The sequence below is a fragment of the Copadichromis virginalis genome, linkage group LG6 (assembly GCF_057382275.1).
Source record: "Copadichromis virginalis isolate Kocher_CV1m ecotype Utaka linkage group LG6, C_Virginalis_male_GT1.1, whole genome shotgun sequence".
Lineage (NCBI taxonomy): Eukaryota > Metazoa > Chordata > Actinopteri > Cichliformes > Cichlidae > Copadichromis > Copadichromis virginalis.
In genome coordinates, this window is record NC_140623.1 from 13,910,988 (window position 1) to 13,928,067 (window position 17,080).

At 43.7% G+C, this 17,080-nt stretch overlaps 2 protein-coding genes and 1 pseudogene across 3 annotated transcripts; 1 reads left to right on the plus strand and 2 right to left on the minus strand.

The window, feature by feature from the left end:
- Positions 1-264: 264 nt before the first annotated feature.
- On the minus strand, positions 265-1,800 carry LOC146707439 (leukocyte elastase inhibitor-like). The gene is made up of 5 exons (XM_085458788.1): positions 1,743-1,800; positions 1,289-1,366; positions 1,054-1,143; positions 802-982; positions 265-674 (listed from the first exon to the last, which is right to left on the minus strand). Exons 2-5 carry the CDS (start codon positions 1,343-1,345, stop codon positions 448-450), a joined length of 555 nt encoding a protein of 184 aa, XP_085314914.1. The 5' UTR covers positions 1,346-1,366; positions 1,743-1,800; the 3' UTR covers positions 265-447.
- A 2,890-nt stretch (positions 1,801-4,690) lies between these two features.
- Positions 4,691-10,054, minus strand: LOC146707440 (kinesin-like protein KIF1B). The gene is made up of 7 exons (XM_085458790.1): positions 9,912-10,054; positions 8,359-8,501; positions 7,999-8,180; positions 7,835-7,906; positions 7,615-7,734; positions 7,372-7,521; positions 4,691-4,756 (listed from the first exon to the last, which is right to left on the minus strand). The coding sequence occupies exons 2-4, from the start codon at positions 8,497-8,499 to the stop codon at positions 7,891-7,893; spliced, it is 339 nt and encodes a 112-aa protein (XP_085314916.1). The 5' UTR covers positions 8,500-8,501; positions 9,912-10,054; the 3' UTR covers positions 4,691-4,756; positions 7,372-7,521; positions 7,615-7,734; positions 7,835-7,890.
- Positions 10,055-10,456: 402 nt separating this feature from the next.
- Positions 10,457-16,203, plus strand: LOC146707441 (kinesin-like protein KIF1B; annotated as a pseudogene). Its single transcript, XR_014920834.1, has 9 exons — positions 10,457-10,591; positions 11,447-11,543; positions 11,664-12,289; positions 12,384-12,526; positions 12,705-12,886; positions 12,979-13,050; positions 13,151-13,272; positions 13,366-13,518; positions 16,136-16,203. The product of XR_014920834.1 is annotated as a kinesin-like protein KIF1B (transcript).
- The last annotated feature ends 877 nt before the right edge of the window (positions 16,204-17,080 follow it).

Below are 17,080 nucleotides of genomic sequence, written 5' to 3' on the forward strand. Positions count from 1 at the left end.
TTTCTTTGGGGGGTTTTCACCACCATGTTACACAAATCCAGTTTCTAACTGAAAAGAAAATCCTTCACCATTTTCTAATCAAATTCCCTGGTTTCCCATGTCAGAGATGTCATGGCTGAAAGGATCATCGCATATTGAGCTCAAAGCTAAACTCTTGTGTAGGGCCTCTTTCCATGTTGCACCATTCATTTTAAAAAAGTCCTGGTAACAAGAGACAGAGGTGACTTGATGTATTACAGTTACTTCCCAATTTACAGAAATGATGTGACTTCTGACATTTTCCTAGCAGGAAATGTGCTACTGTGGGACACTGAAAGAATAAACAGCAAGGCACGTTTTGTTTTAATAACTTTTCTTTACTTCATTTGTATGAACTAGGTTTACCTTACAAAATCTTATACTGTATATAATGTTTTATGTTTAATTCATGTCAATGTCAGCTCGTGTTTACTCGGGTGAGCAGTACCGGCCCACAAAGAGAATGCTCTTGGTGGGTTTATGTCGGATGAAGAAGATGAAGGGATGGTCGGCAACAAACTCAGCGGGAATCATTATAGAGCGGACTTCCATGTCAACCCCAGTGGCAGCAGCAGCCTCAGCTCCTTCTTCATTTACATCCACCAAAGCCTTGTGGACAACTTTGGACACTATCAGGTCATTTGCTGGAGACATTCCTAGTAGATGAAGAGCCCAGAAATCAGTTGTGTTTTTTTCTTTACCAGATGATGTTTTGCAGTTTTTGTGCTCTCAATATAACTGTATAATTGATTCAGTGTGTCTCATTGGTGCAATATTTCTCACCAGAGAAGTCTCTCTTGTAGATGTCAAAAGCGTTCTCCATTCCCATGTTGGTCAGGATTTTCTCCAAGTCATACTTCTCCTCCATCTTAAATCGAGGGAGCTTGACATCAACCTCGTTGGGGCTCATCATGTCTGGGCGAGTCCAGTCCACAAAGTTCTGATAGGTCAGCTCCTTCTCCAGCTGTGTGGATACAGTGTCACTAGCTTGTCTGATTGAAACTGGACATTAAAGTACTGGTAAGTGCATCTTACCTTTTCCAAGCCTGTGGTATCATCTTCTATGTCATTAGGCAGGAATATGAGCATGCTGAGGTCATTTCCTTTATACGGCATCTCAAGAATCTGTCCAGAAACATTGTTTTTATTTATTACTCCATCAAAGATGATCTGACTTCCTAATCTAGAAATTTAGGCTGATATTTGTAAAAGACAAGTTTTAGATCATGCTGGTGAAATCCTGTAATAAGCTGAAAGTGATGGATGTTACCTTGCAGTTGGCCTCAGGAATGGTCGCAAAAGGAAATTTACTTTTCTGCTGCATCATCTTCACCGGCTTAGTGTCGTTCTGAAAAATAGGGGAGACAAGAGAAATGTTTTTTGTGTTTAGTCTCAAAATGATCTCAAAAAGTTCTGTCATGGTTTTATTCCAGCCATTGAGTGGATTTGGATGTAGAGCACACGTCACAACACAACTTGTTCTTGTTAGTCGAAGTTTGTGATGTGCTGTTGTTTGAGATTTGAGAACTTATTGGATATTACATGAATAATAAACTGCATTGCATAACTGCATAAAGTTGGAAAGTGATCGTCCTAAAAGCACGATTTTATCCCCTCAGAGCTCCAGGCTTCATGTTCTCATTCAGCAAAATCCACAGCTCGTTTGTAGTATGACAGATCAAAGTATAACTGCACCATCCTATGCTGCCTTTCTGCACTGTTACCTTGTTCAGTCGAAACTGCACATCAGCAGTCTTCTCCTCCTTAAACTGCGTGTTCCAGCTGCCCTTGAAGTAAATGGCATTCACGAGAACCAGCTTCGTCAGGCTACCCACTGCATCCTGGCTTAGCAAGTCCTTGATTTTATCTGGTAAAAAGGATTTATGAAAACTATTAACTATTACCAAAGATGCACTAGTTACTGTACAACATCTTCAGCTATAAAATCAGAAAACAGGGCAACAGCAAGATGGTTTTTATTTTAAAAAAAGGGGGAAAAAGCTTTATGATCAGTATAACAGGGAACAAAAAACAAAAATTCAAGTGTAGGCTTGAACAAAATTCAAGCCTACGCTTGAAGCCACTGAGGCACAGCTGGCTGCCGGCAGAGCCGGCGGGCACGCCGGTGCAGCTCCCTCTAGCTTCTGCTCGGTGGCTACTGGGTGACGCCTCGTCTGGGGATCCTCAGCCCTTCCCATGAGGGTGGCACGGATGCCCCTCCGGTGGTCCTCCTTGGGCTCTCGCACTCTGGGGCCTCTGGATGTCTGGGGCCTGGATCTCCTCCATGCCTGCTTCATGGCCTGGGGGACGGGGCTATGGCTCGCTACATCCTCTTGCAGACCATTACATGTGGAAACCATTTGAATACAAGCGCGCTGATCCACACAGGTGTGCACACGGGTGTTCACTGCTCGTAGACTTAAATTACACCTTTCTTGGCTGCTACTTCAAAGCACATTGTGTGCTGTCTGTCCTGCGTGCTGCACAACAACATTGAATATTTAGTATTTACTGCTGTTTACACTTAGCTAGATTAATGCGATGGTGTTGTGTTTAGAAAGTTGCTTTGGTTTTTTTTGCTTGTTTTCTATTCTTTCTCTCTCAACAGGTGATCCAGGAGATTTTATTTATTTATTTATTTTCCCCCTTTCTCACTGTCCCTCTCCCCTTCTGTTTTTCTTTTCCTTCCTCTTTCTTTCTCCCTTTCCTGTCCCTCACTCATGTCTGTCCCGTCTGTAACAACTGAAAATAAAATAAAATAAATAATAAAAACAAAGGTCGATCAAATGGACCAATATGGCAATGCCGCGATGATCCATTTGGCAAAATAAATCCATTGGGTATCCTTGTTGGTCTTCAGACAAATATTCTGACGGCTAAAGAACCAAATGGGACAGGCAAAAAAAAAAAAAGAAAGAAGCCACTCAGGAGGTTGTTAGCGGGGGTGACGCGATGCTTCTGGTATGCATGAATTAATTAAACAGTCCAATAACTCCAGCAGTACTTATCTTGTCCTTTTTGGTCTTTGTTCCAAACATTTTAAGATAAAAGCGCAGCGGTCACAAACGTTTTGCCTTCTTATGATTAACAAAACACCTGACGCTGATTACGTGCGTCCACCTTAAATACCTTACATAAACCTACCATACAGGAACTTAAAAAGGTGGAATCCTCAGTGGTGCTTGGTGCCACACCCTCAGGGACTTTAATGTTATATAAAAACACTGACAGCTCAATATCTACCTCAGTCACTCTCCCTGATCCAGCTGAGTCACCAATAGGAAAAATCTGCTTTTCACAGGAACTTGGTAACAGCAATAAGAGAATACGTAGTTTATTCCAAGAAGATATCGTCTCTCTCCCATATATAACATCTTATTGGAACCGATATGTTCCAGATATCAAGTGGAAGACAGTCTGGATGGTCCCCCATAAATATTTGATTGTAAATAAGGTGAAAGAAGTCTCATTTAAAATTCTACATAAATGTTATCCAGCCAGTCACTACATGGTAAAATTTAAAAGGGACATAAATACTAATTGTACTTTCTGTGGGGATCATCCAGAAACTGTGACACATCTTTTTTGGTACTGTTCTTTTACACAGAGATTCTGGAAGGAATTTAGCAGGTTTGTTATTGTCCATATTTTAAGGGAGTTTTCTTTACGATGGGAAAATGTTTTATTCTGTTTGTTTAAGTTCCCCAAGAAGTATGAGAAATGTTTTTTATGATGAATTTGTTCATACTTTTAGCTACATTTTTTATCCATAAATATAAGTTTACTAACAAAACCCCATATTTCTGTCATTATTTTAAGGATGTGGAAATGTACATACAATCAATATCAGACTCCACCAACACAAAGGCTCTCAAAACAATACATGTATGTGTATTCTTATAATTGTTACCCTTTTCTTTTACTCTTGGCTTTTTGTGTTCATGTTCTGTTGTTTTGTATACTTCATCTGTTCGTATGTTGTATACTCATTGTTTGTTAAATAAAGTAAAAAAAAAAAAAGAAAGAAAAAGAAACTTAAAAAGGTTACCTCTAGCGGCAACATGAGGTATCAACCCAAAAATGGCTCCTACAAAAATAATGGGATTAAGATTGTCTCATTTCCAGCAGGTGGCACCACAGTCCTATAACCCTCATAGAAAGTCCTTGTATCCTATTATTATAGATGGTAGATTTATAAATGGCCTGTATTTGTATCGCGCTTTTATAAAAACAATGAATGAATTTCCTGCTGCACTTAAGATAATATAAAGATATAGAATCAATAGCAGCCAATCCTAAATGGGCCTGAAAAATAAAAATATGTTAAAGACACAAGTGATCAAAGTAGAAGTACCCATCACATAATATAATAAGAATAGAAGAATTGGCCTGCTATTTACAGCAACATACTGCTGTGATGGTTTTATTAATAGCATGAAACCAAACAGTAAAACCCAGAGATAGTGCTGCTTAATACTGAATAGAAATTAGACTGGAAGAACTGGAAACAGAAAATAATGTGGACGGTGGACAATCCGGTAATAATGTCTCAACTGAACACAACACAACTGATCCCCAAGGATTTACAGTGGAGATCATTTAAAGTTACATTATGCTTACCTTGTGTCTGCTTCTCCACCCAGCTGTTGATGTGGACCCTGGCCTCCTCTGCATTTCCTTTGAAGTCCACAGACTCGAGCTCAGCGTTGTAATGCTTTTTGGTGCCTTTTAAAAATTCCTGGAATTGTGAAAATAAGTCACTCGAAACAGATTCAACAAACTACGGAGACTTCAATCAAGTTCAGTCACTGTGTTAAAACATTTTCAGTCCTTTGGATGCAGTTGAAGCTTGAACTAACCAGTCAGCCTTTGTCTAATAAAAGATTAAAGCAAATAGCTTGTTGGATGCCAATTTAAGTAGCCAGCATAGAAAAATACACAGATTGTGGGTAAGCTGGTTTGTAACGTTTCGGTTCAGATGGCGGCAGTTTTTGCTGACAAATGTAAGTTTTAGTATTTCTAAGTATTAATAAATTACTGTTTTACTTCTTTATATATTTCTTTATACTATTTGCAAATATTTTAAAAGTTTAATCTGCTGTGATGACTGGAACACAAAGGAGAGAAATGGTGCCTTGTCTCTTGTTATGAACTGTAAATAGCTAAGTGCTTAGAGCAGCTGGTCCTAGCACACTTCAAATCCTGTCTCCCCCCCACCCTGGACCCCCACCAATTTGCATACCGCCAGAACAGGAGCACAGAGGATGCAGTCTCCATCGCACTGCACTCTGTCCTCTCACACCTGGACAACAACAACACCTACGCCAGAATGCTGTTTATAGACTTCAGTTCAGCATTCAATACAATCCACCCCTCACAACTCATCAGGAAACTGACAGACCTGGGCATCAGTTCCCTCATCTGCAAATGGTTACTGGACTTCCTGACCAACCGCCCCCAACATGTCCGGCTGGATAACCACTGCTCATCTACCATCACAATGAACACCGGTGTACCACAAGGCTGTGTGATGAGCCCTTTCCTCTACTCCCTCTTCACCCACGACTGCAGACCTGCTGATGGTTCCAACACCATCATTAAGTTTGCAGATGACACCACGGTGATTGGCCTCATCAGTGACAACGATGAGGCCGCCTACAGGGAGGAGGTGGATCGTCTGGCTGAGTGGTGCGACACAAACAACCTGCTGCTTAACACCGAGAAGACCAAGGAGCTCATCGTGGACTACAGGAGGAATGCTGACCCACATCCACCCATCCACATTAAGGGGACGGCTGTGGAGCGTGTGAGCAGCTTCAAGTTCCTGGGAGTCCACATCTCCGAGGATCTCACCTGGACGACCAACTGCTCCAAGCTGGTCAAGAAGGCTCACCAGCGCCTCTTCTTCTTGAGGACTCTGAGGAAGAACCACCTGTCCTCAGACATCCTGGTGAACTTCTATCGCTGCACCATCGAGAGCATCCTGACCAACTGTATAACAGTCTGGTACGGGAACTGCTCTGCCTCGGACCGGAAGGCGTTGCAGAGGGTCGTGAAAACTGCCCAGCGCATCGCCGGAGCACCACTTCCTGCCATAAAGGACATCTACAGGAAGCGGTGTCTGAAAAGGGCTGGGAAAATCATCAAAGACCCCAGTCACCCATCACATGGACTCTTCACCCTCCTGCCCTCTGGGAGGCGCCACAGGAGCCTCCGGACTAAGACCACCAGGTACCGGAACAGCTACTTCCCCACAGCTGTCAGACTCCTGAACTCTGCCTCCTGACATCTGACCCACGTTAAACTCATGCACTGAACATACACACCCCCACAATGGACAACTGTACCCTCAAACACACAATAATAACATGGAGTGAACCACCACTCACAACCACTAGCACTTTATATAGCCTCTGTAGAAACTATCTACACCCTCACTTATCTTAACTGCACTACTGTATAGCTCTGTGTAAATAATCATTCTGTACATTCAATAATCTTTAATCCTACAACTGTTTACAACTTGCATAGTTGCCGGGGATTCCCATGATGCATTGAGTTTTTCCTTTCCAGTCACCTTTCTCACTCACTATGCATTAATAGACCTCTCTGCATTGAATCATATCTGTTATTAACCTCTGTCTCTCTTCCACAGCATGTCTTTATCCTGTTTTCCTTCTCTCACCCCAACTGGTCGCAGCAGATGGTCCTGCCCCTCCCTGAGCCTGGTTCTGCTGGAGGTTTCTTCCTGTTAAAGGGGAGTTTTTACTTCCCACTGTCGCCCAAGTGCTTGCTCATAGGGGGTCATATGATTGTTGGGTTTTTCTCTGTATCTGTAACCGGAAGGTCGCCGGTTCGATCCCCGGGCTCTCTGTCCTGGTCGTTGTGTCCTTGGGCAAGACACTTTACCCTACGGCCTACTGGTGTTAGCCAGAGGGGCCGATGGCGCGATATGCCAGCCTCGCTTCTGTCAGTCTGCCCCAGGGCAGCTGTGGCTACAACCGTAGCTTGCCTCCACCAGTGTGTGTGAATGTGAGAGTGAATGAATAATGGCTTGTAAATGTAAAGTGCTTTGGGTGCCTTGAAAAGCACTATATAAATCCAATCCATTATTATTATCTATGAAGCGCCTTGAGGCGACTTTTGTTGTGATTTGGCGCTATATAAATAAAATTGAATTATCTGAGGAAGAAGCAGAGTTGGTTTGTTTCCAGCTGAAATCATCCAGGCTCAGGAATTTGAATCGATCCACATCACTTCTGCTTGAACTAGAGAACATGAGTGTCGACTTACATTTGGTCTGTGAGACACATGTCATAGTAACAGTATTTGGGTTAATATGGCATTACTCACCCTGGTCGCATTTCTTCAATATCAGGCACCAAGTTCAGGAACTCGTTCTTTGCAGCCCGCGCAAGGTAGGTCTCCAGAGTGGGAACCATCGGGAAGTTTTCACAGTCTGAGCAGGAGGGACTGGAGGCACGTGAGCTGTTCTCAGGGGTCCTTTAACACAAATCACACCAAGTCAGAATCAAATAGATAACCTGTCAATAACCGTTTGCAGATCGAGGTCAATGTTCCTAAAAATATGTTTACTTCTGGCCCATGGAGCCACAGCGGGAGTCCGAGAGAGGGGCAGGTAGAGGAAGGGGTGAGGGTGGCACTGCTGAAGCTCGTCACGGATGGATCACGTCCGATCGGTGAGATGAGAGAAAGCTGAAGTGAAACAACAGCAGGATGAGGTAGACGTCAATATAGGAACTCCCTGATGTGACACAGAAAGGCTATTTTTTTATTTCTTTGTATTATTTCTCACCTTGCAGTCACTGATGCTGTTCACCAGCTGGTTGTATTCAGTATTGAAGGTGTGTGTCAGAAGGCGCAGGCACTACAACACAACAGGAACAAGACCGATCAGCTCCGAGCAGAGAAGGAAGAAGGCAGCAACAAGAACGCCCACTAAGCCCACGTTTTTCTCACCTTGGTGGCCAGCTCCTTCTCACGCTTTCAAAGGTGGTGCTGGAGATCTGCGAGGAGACGGAGGTGGACGTGGACAGAGTGCCGGAGCTCACGCTGGGGGACAGAGACTCACTCAGGGACTTGGTGGTGGGAGCTGTTCCCACGGGAGCCGCCTCTCCCAGAAGGTGACGGGTCTTTTCCACCTGGACGAAAGATGGGGGCGAATGTGAGGTGGGGAGAAGAGGGGAGGTTAGTCATGTAAAGTCTGTACTCTAAGAAAAAACTTTTTAGAATAGCACTTTGTTCTTTGAGTTGAAAAGTCATTTTTCCCTCAATGATATTAAACAGATTTATTTCTTTATGAATCTTTTAAGGCCCCACCTCCTGCAGCTGCTCCATCTTCTCCAGCTCCCACTGGTGCTCTAGGATGAGGCTATCTCCTCTGGGCCTCCAGCCGGCCAGGTTCTCCTCTCCACGCACATAAGCCACTGATGTGTCCAGGACCTTCCTCCTCCTCCGCATCCCTGCTCAGGACATGAGCCCTCATTAGGATGAAGCTCTCCACAGAATCTCCGGTCAAACCTCACAAAATTTCAAGAACCACCAACCAGCTAAAACAGTAAATGAGAGCAGGAACACGGATTCTGCACAAAGACGTAAACACAAAGACCCGCGGATCAGAATCGGTGAGACGTCGCCTTTCTCACCCGACGGCACGACACTCGGGGCTGAAAGCAGACAGCTCACTGATTCTGATGTTTCGGCGGCTCCGCGCTTTGTGTTTACGCCCTTTTTGCGCTGATTCTAAAGCTGTTAGTTTGATGTCTCTCCAAAACAATATTGACTGAACCAGCAGCAAAAGAAGATCCAAACTACGCTTCACAAAAACATCATCATGAATTCACTCTGACTTTTGCTGTTTTGCTTCCACCACACTTCATGCACAGCTCTCTCTCTCTCTCTCTCACACACACACACACACACACACACACGCTCAACGTTAACAAGTGGGAATTTTTCTGGATTTAAGAGAAGATGAATAAAAGTGAGCAGTATTTACTACATGCTTTGGGTGACTAAATGGAGGATGGATAGGTGACATGAAAACACTACTGACCCTTTATACTGAGCCAATAGCTCACACACTTCTACTAAATCTGTCTAAAGAGCCAGTAATCACAGAGGATAGATACTGGAAGCAAACTGAAATGTTAGGAGGAACTAAATCACACATTACAACACCAGTGGCAGCACCCTGCTGTCTCACACATCGGGATCACGGTCCTGTTGAAACGGGCTAATCGCTAAAGCCCACAGTTGCATTCCTCTATACTCAATATGATGGAAAAAACTATTTTAACAAACAATTAAAAAATGAACAAGTAAAAGATCTACTATAGCCAAAAGAAGACCATTTACAGACTATAGCCCTGTGAACAAGTATTTGCCTCCTTTCTCATTTCCTATCTTATTCCATATTTGTCACACTTACACCTTTCACATCAATACATTTATAACATTAGACAACAATGTCTAATATTCAACGGCAGTTTTCAAGGGCAAAACGCTATCCAAACATACTTGGTCCTATATGAAAAAGTAATCACACAGAAAACCTGATACCTTGTGTGTCACCTCTGACACCAACAACTGCAGCAAGCGTTTGGTGCTAGAGGTCACATTTGGACTCTGGACCTCTGTGGAGTGTGCACATGATCTCATTACTGTCTAAAAATCCAAGGAGTGCTGAATCATTGAAAAATACACAGTAACAGGTGTGTAGCATCGCTAACTAGGTAGCAACAAGCCTCTAACACAGTGTATGTATGCTAGCGGCTAATCTAGCAAACAAATGAACAGAGTGCTTTTAGCTGTTGCACAAGGATAAGATGATAAACTGTGTGTCTTTTTTATAATGACCTGCTTCAATTTACCTTAATCCAAGGAGTGCTCAGTGTGGGTAAATCTGCCATGAGCAGATAAAGTGGATGAGTGGGACTAGGTAGGTGTGCCGAAAACAGGCAACAAAGCTGACGCTGAAGAGTGTGCTGAGAACATAGTGGCGCCGCCAGCAGGTTTCCGGCTAGCAGGAAGACTTTGGCGCAGTAACACCTCCAACATTGGCAGTCCCATTTTGTGAAAGCCAGTAAAAAAAATAGCTAGGTTTCCATGTGTCATTTGTGTGGAACAATACTGCACAACAAGCTAAATAGATTTTAAAAAACGAAAAAAAATTGTTGAACAACAGAAGATAAATGTCCTTTTTTTCTATTTTCAACTGGCCGGCTGTGTGGTGCGCAGCGTTAAGAGGCCAGCATTCAGACCCCAGAGTTTAACGGCCAAGTTCGAGTCTCTGACGGTCTGTCTGCTATAGCGGGGTAGGCCGAGCGAAAGACGAAGCTCCGGGCTCCTCCTTTTTCCAGCTTTTTTTTTTCATTCACATTTATTTAGATATCAAGCTGCAAGTAAAAGCTCAGGGAAACACTTTTAAGGCGCCCTTTAAGGTACCCTATATATGTCCTTTCACATCTTATCACTTCATACAGTGCTATGGGCCAGTCTACACCTGCTACTTTCTGCACAAGCTTTTATCCCACACGACCGCTGTTTACAGGTAAGAAATACAGTGTCAGTAATGTTAAAGTGGCTATGTGGAGTAGCACAGCCACTGCTAATATAACACTTTTCACATGCATTTCTACATATTACAGTGTCTTTTACCGTCTTTATGGTGCTAGCTTAAAGTCATGCTGTAAATGTTAGCTTGTAGTCAAACATATTCAGACCATGTTAGGACAGAAATATTGGCTTCTATCATGACTAGTTAACAGAGATGTTAACTGCCCACGCGTTACTGTAATCCGATTACTTTTTTCAAGTAACGTGACACACTGTTTACAGCAACACTGTTTACAGCGACAATACTGCACAACAAGCTAAATAGATTTAAAAAAACGAAAAAAAAATTTTGATTTAATGATTGTGTTTAGGATTATTGTGTGAATGTGAGAGTGAATGAATAGTGGCATTGTAAAGCACTTTGGGTGCCTTGAAAAGCGCTATATAAATCCAAACCATTATTATTATTTCAGAAACATGTTTAGAGGATCTTTGTAAGCCTGTATTTACTTTAAAAGAAGGGAAGCACTTCTTCATCCTACAGAAAAGGTGACACATTACAGATGAGTTCATAAAAAGTGTCTCTGTCACTCTTTCAAGGCTCTGTCACTTTTTCTTTTTTACTGGAACAGCATGGTAAAGTAGGCCTAGGTTGCCATCTTGTGGCAGTGTGTTGTTACTACAACATATGAAATTGTGTTTCTATTGGAAATATAATTCAGCACCACTGAGCCGCTCTCTCAGTTACAAACTGAACCTGTTTTTTTAGACATATAAATCACTAAGTACAGTGAAGCTTTTGGTTTTGTAAAAGTGTTTCTTATTCTAAATGCATGTTGATTTTTATCAGGGTGAAGAGCAGTTAGCAGTGCATTCATGGACATCTCTAAACTATTATTTGAAGAATCTTTGGTGATGATGGCATGAACTAGAAGCGTGAGCTCCAGGTGAGACTGCACAGAAGAGCAAGTGTCCTTAAACTGCATCAACTGATGACTTCTCACAATTTTATTCCACTGTGTGTTTTTATCATTGAATGTTTCTGTCTTTGTGTACACGTAACGCAGACACTAAAGCTGAGCCAGAACTTCATGCTGAAGAGAAGGATTCTTTTAAAATGCATGGGGGAGCAAGCGAGTCAGATACCAAGGGCACGAAGATGAAGCAGGTCTGATCGGAAACCGTTTATTTCCAGGCCAGGGAGCACAAATAAAAACACCCTTAAAAGGTTCCCTCCTGCTCAACCGCGTCACTCCCTACAGAGAGAAGATCTACATGACCTTATCTGCGTATCTGGAGGTCAGCCGCTGCTCCGCCGTGTTGTACCTGTTTGTACGTGTTTTTAAGTCTCTTGATGTCATCGTGTCTAACACACACCCTTTATCTCCTCTCTGCAGCTGGACCATTGCATCCAGCCTGCCATTATCACCAAAGACATCTGCACGGTCTTTTACTCCCGAGACGCCAAGATTTCCCCACCCCGTTCTCTCAAGAACCTCTTTGGGACTGGATACTCCAAAACTGCTGACTGGTAAATCTGGGCTGCTGCACTGTGGCCATCTCTGTTTCACAATCAAAGATATCTGCCCTGTTACAAAGTTTCCTTGTTCAAAACTTCTGCTTCATTATAACAACCGAGTGACTGGGATCTACGAGCTGAGCTTGTGTAAGATGTCTGACACTGGAAGCCCAGGTGAGCGGCCATGAAACATGTTTAAAGAACGGCAGCTGTTTTATCATAATTCTGTGGAGAGCTTCATCCTAATGAGGGCTCATGTCCTGAGCAGGGATGCGGAGGAGGAGGAAGGTCCTGGACACATCAGTGGCTTATGTGCGTGGAGAGGAGAACCTGGCCGGCTGGAGGCCCAGAGGAGATAGCCTCATCCTAGAGCACCAGTGGGAGCTGGAGAAGATGGAGCAGCTGCAGGAGGTGGGGCCTTAAAAGATTCATAAAGAAATAAATCTGTTTAATATCGTAGAGGGAAAAATGACTTTTCAACTCAAAGAACAAAGTGCTATTCTAAAAAGTTTTTTCTTAGAGTACAGACGTTACATGACTAACCTCCCCTCTTCTCCCCACCTCACATTCGCCCCCATCTTTCGTCCAGGTGGAAAAGACCCGTCACCTTCTGGGAGAGGCGGCTCCCGTGGGAACAGCTCCCACCACCAAGTCCCTGAGTGAGTCTCTGTCCCCCAGCGTGAGCTCCAGCACTCTGTCCACATCCACCTCCGTCTCCTCGCAGATCTCCAGCACCACCTTTGAAAGCGTGAGAAGGAGCTGGCCACCAAGGTGAGAAAAACGTGGGCTTAGTGGGCGTTCTTGTTGCTGCCTTCTTCCTTCTCTGCTCGGAGCTGATCGGTCTTGTTCCTGTTGTGTTGTAGTGCCTGCGCCTTCTGACACACACCTTCAATACTGAATACAACCAGCTGGTGAACAGCATCAGTGACTGCAAGGTGAGAAATAATACAAAGAAATTAAAAAATAGCCTTTCTGTGTCACATCAGGGAGTTCCTATATTGACGTCTACCTCATCCTGCTGTTGTTTCACTTCAGCTTTCTCTCATCTCACCGATCGGACGTGATCCATCCGTGACGAGCTTCAGCAGTGCCACCCTCACCCCTTCCTCTACCTGCCCCTCTCTCTCGGACTCGCGCTGTGGCTCCATGGGCCAGAAGTAAACATATTTTTAGGAACATTGACCTCGATCTGCAAACGGTTATTGACAGGTTATCCATTTGATTCTAACTTGGTGTGATTTGTGTTAAAGGACCCCTGAGAACAGCTCACGTGCCTCCAGTCCCTCCTGCTCAGACTGTGAAAACTTCCCGATGGTTCCCACTCTGGAGACCTCCTACCTTGCGCGGGCTGCAAAGAACGAGTTCCTGAACTTGGTGCCTGATATTGAAGAAATGCGACCAGGGTGAGTAATGCCATATTAACCCAAATACTGTCACTATGACATGTGTCTCACAGACCAAATGTAAGTCGACACTCATGTTCTCTAGTTCAAGCAGAAATGATGTGGATCGATTCAAATTCCTGAGCCTGGATGATTTCAGCTGGAAACAAACCAACTCTGCTTCTTCCTCAGATAATTCAATTTTATTTATATAGCGCCAAATCACAACAAAAGTCGCCTCAAGGCGCTTCATAGATAATAATAATGGATTGGATTTATATAGCGCTTTTCAAGGCACCCAAAGCACTTTACATTTACAAGCCATTATTCATTCACTCTCACATTCACACACACTGGTGGAGGCAAGCTACGGTTGTAGCCACAGCTGCCCTGGGGCAGACTGACAGAAGCGAGGCTGGCATATCGCGCCATCGGCCCCTCTGGCTAACACCAGTAGGCCGTAGGGTAAAGTGTCTTGCCCAAGGACACAACGACCAGGACAGAGAGCCCGGGGATCGAACCGGCGACCTTCCGGTTACAGATACAGAGAAAAACCCAACAATCATATGACCCCCTATGAGCAAGCACTTGGGCGACAGTGGGAAGTAAAAACTCCCCTTTAACAGGAAGAAACCTCCAGCAGAACCAGGCTCAGGGAGGGGCAGGACCATCTGCTGCGACCAGTTGGGGTGAGAGAAGGAAAACAGGATAAAGACATGCTGTGGAAGAGAGACAGAGGTTAATAACAGATATGATTCAATGCAGAGAGGTCTATTAATGCATAGTGAGTGAGAAAGGTGACTGGAAAGGAAAAACTCAATGCATCATGGGAATCCCCGGCAACTATGCAAGTTGTAAACAGTTGTAGGATTAAAGATTATTGAATGTACAGAATGATTATTTACACAGAGCTATACAGTAGTGCAGTTAAGATAAGTGAGGGTGTAGATAGTTTCTACAGAGGCTATATAAAGTGCTAGTGGTTGTGAGTGGTGGTTCACTCCATGTTATTATTGTGTGTTTGAGGGTACAGTTGTCCATTGTGTGTGTGTGTGTATGTTCAGTCCATGAGTTTAACGTGGGTCAGATGTCAGGAGGCAGAGTTCAGGAGTCTGACAGCTGTGGGGAAGTAGCTGTTCCGGTACCTGGTGGTCTTAGTCCGGAGGCTCCTGTGGCGCCTCCCAGAGGGCAGGAGGGTGAAGAGTCCATGTGATGGGTGACTGGGGTCTTTGATGATTTTCCCAGCCCTTTTCAGACACCGCTTCCTGTAGATGTCCTTTATGGCAGGAAGTGGTGCTCCGGCGATGCGCTGGGCAGTTTTCACGACCCTCTGCAACGCCTTCCGGTCCGAGGCAGAGCAGTTCCCGTACCAGACTGTTATACAGTTGGTCAGGATGCTCTCGATGGTGCAGCGATAGAAGTTCACCAGGATGTCTGAGGACAGGTGGTTCTTCCTCAGAGTCCTCAAGAAGAAGAGGCGCTGGTGAGCCTTCTTGACCAGCTTGGAGCAGTTGGTCGTCCAGGTGAGATCCTCGGAGATGTGGACTCCCAGGAACTTGAAGCTGCTCACACGCTCCACAGCCGTCCCCTTAATGTGGATGGGTGGATGTGGGTCAGCATTCCTCCTGTAGTCCACGATGAGCTCCTTGGTCTTCTCGGTGTTAAGCAGCAGGTTGTTTCTGTCGCACCACTCAGCCAGACGATCCACCTCCTCCCTGTAGGCGGCCTCATCGTTGTCACTGATGAGGCCAATCACCGTGGTGTCATCTGCAAACTTAATGATGGTGTTGGAACCATCAGCAGGTCTGCAGTCGTGGGTGAAGAGGGAGTAGAGGAAAGGGCTCATCACACAGCCTTGTGGTACACCGGTGTTCATTGTGATGGTAGATGAGCAGTGGTTATCCAGCCGGACATGTTGGGGGCGGTTGGTCAGGAAGTCCAGTAACCATTTGCAGATGAGGGAACTGATGCCCAGGTCTGTCAGTTTCCTGATGAGTTGTGAGGGGTGGATTGTATTGAATGCTGAACTGAAGTCTATAAACAGCATTCTGGCGTAGGTGTTGTTGTTGTCCAGGTGTGAGAGGACAGAGTGCAGTGCGATGGAGACTGCATCCTCTGTGCTCCTGTTCTGGCGGTATGCAAATTGGTGGGGGTCCAGGGTGGGGGGGAGACAGGATTTGAAGTGTGCTAGGACCAGCTGCTCTAAGCACTTAGCTATTTACAGTTCATAACAAGAGACAAGGCACCATTTCTCTCCTTTGTGTTCCAGTCATCACAGCAGATTAAACTTTTAAAATATTTGCAAATAGTATAAAGAAATATATAAAGAAGTAAAACAGTAATTTATTAATACTTAGAAATACTAAAACTTACATTTGTCAGCAAAAACTGCCGCCATCTGAACCGAAACGTTACAAACCAGCTTACCCACAATCTGTGTATTTTTCTATGCTGGCTACTTAAATTGGCATCCAACAAGCTATTTGCTTTAATCTTTTATTAGACAAAGGCTGACTGGTTAGTTCAAGCTTCAACTGCATCCAAAGGACTGAAAATGTTTTAACACAGTGACTGAACTTGATTGAAGTCTCCGTAGTTTGTTGAATCTGTTTCGAGTGACTTATTTTCACAATTCCAGGAATTTTTAAAAGGCACCAAAAAGCATTACAACGCTGAGCTCGAGTCTGTGGACTTCAAAGGAAATGCAGAGGAGGCCAGGGTCCACATCAACAGCTGGGTGGAGAAGCAGACACAAGGTAAGCATAATGTAACTTTAAATGATCTCCACTGTAAATCCTTGGGGATCAGTTGTGTTGTGTTCAGTTGAGACATTATTACCGGATTGTCCACCGTCCACATTATTTTCTGTTTCCAGTTCTTCCAGTCTAATTTCTATTCAGTATTAAGCAGCACTATCTCTGGGTTTTACTGTTTGGTTTCATGCTATTAATAAAACCATCACAGCAGTATGTTGCTGTAAATAGCAGGCCAATTCTTCTATTCTTATTATATTATGTGATGGGTACTTCTACTTTGATCACTTGTGTCTTTAACATATTTTTATTTTTCAGGCCCATTTAGGATTGGCTGCTATTGATTCTATATCTTTATATTATCTTAAGTGCAGCAGGAAATTCATTCATTGTTTTTATAAAAGCGCGATACAAATACAGGCCATTTATAAATCTACCATCTATAATAATAGGATACAAGGACTTTCTATGAGGGTTATAGGACTGTGGTGCCACCTGCTGGAAATGAGACAATCTTAATCCCATTATTTTTGTAGGAGCCATTTTTGGGTTGATACCTCATGTTGCCGCTAGAGGTAACCTTTTTAAGTTTCTTTTTCTTTCTTTTTTTTTTTTTACTTTATTTAACAAACAATGAGTATACAACATACGAACAGATGAAGTATACAAAACAACAGAACATGAACACAAAAAGCCAAGAGTAAAAGAAAAGGGTAACAATTATAAGAATACACATACATGTATTGTTTTGAGAGCCTTTGTGTTGGTGGAGTCTGATATTGATTGTATGTACATTTCCACATCCTTAAAATAATGACAGAAATATGGTG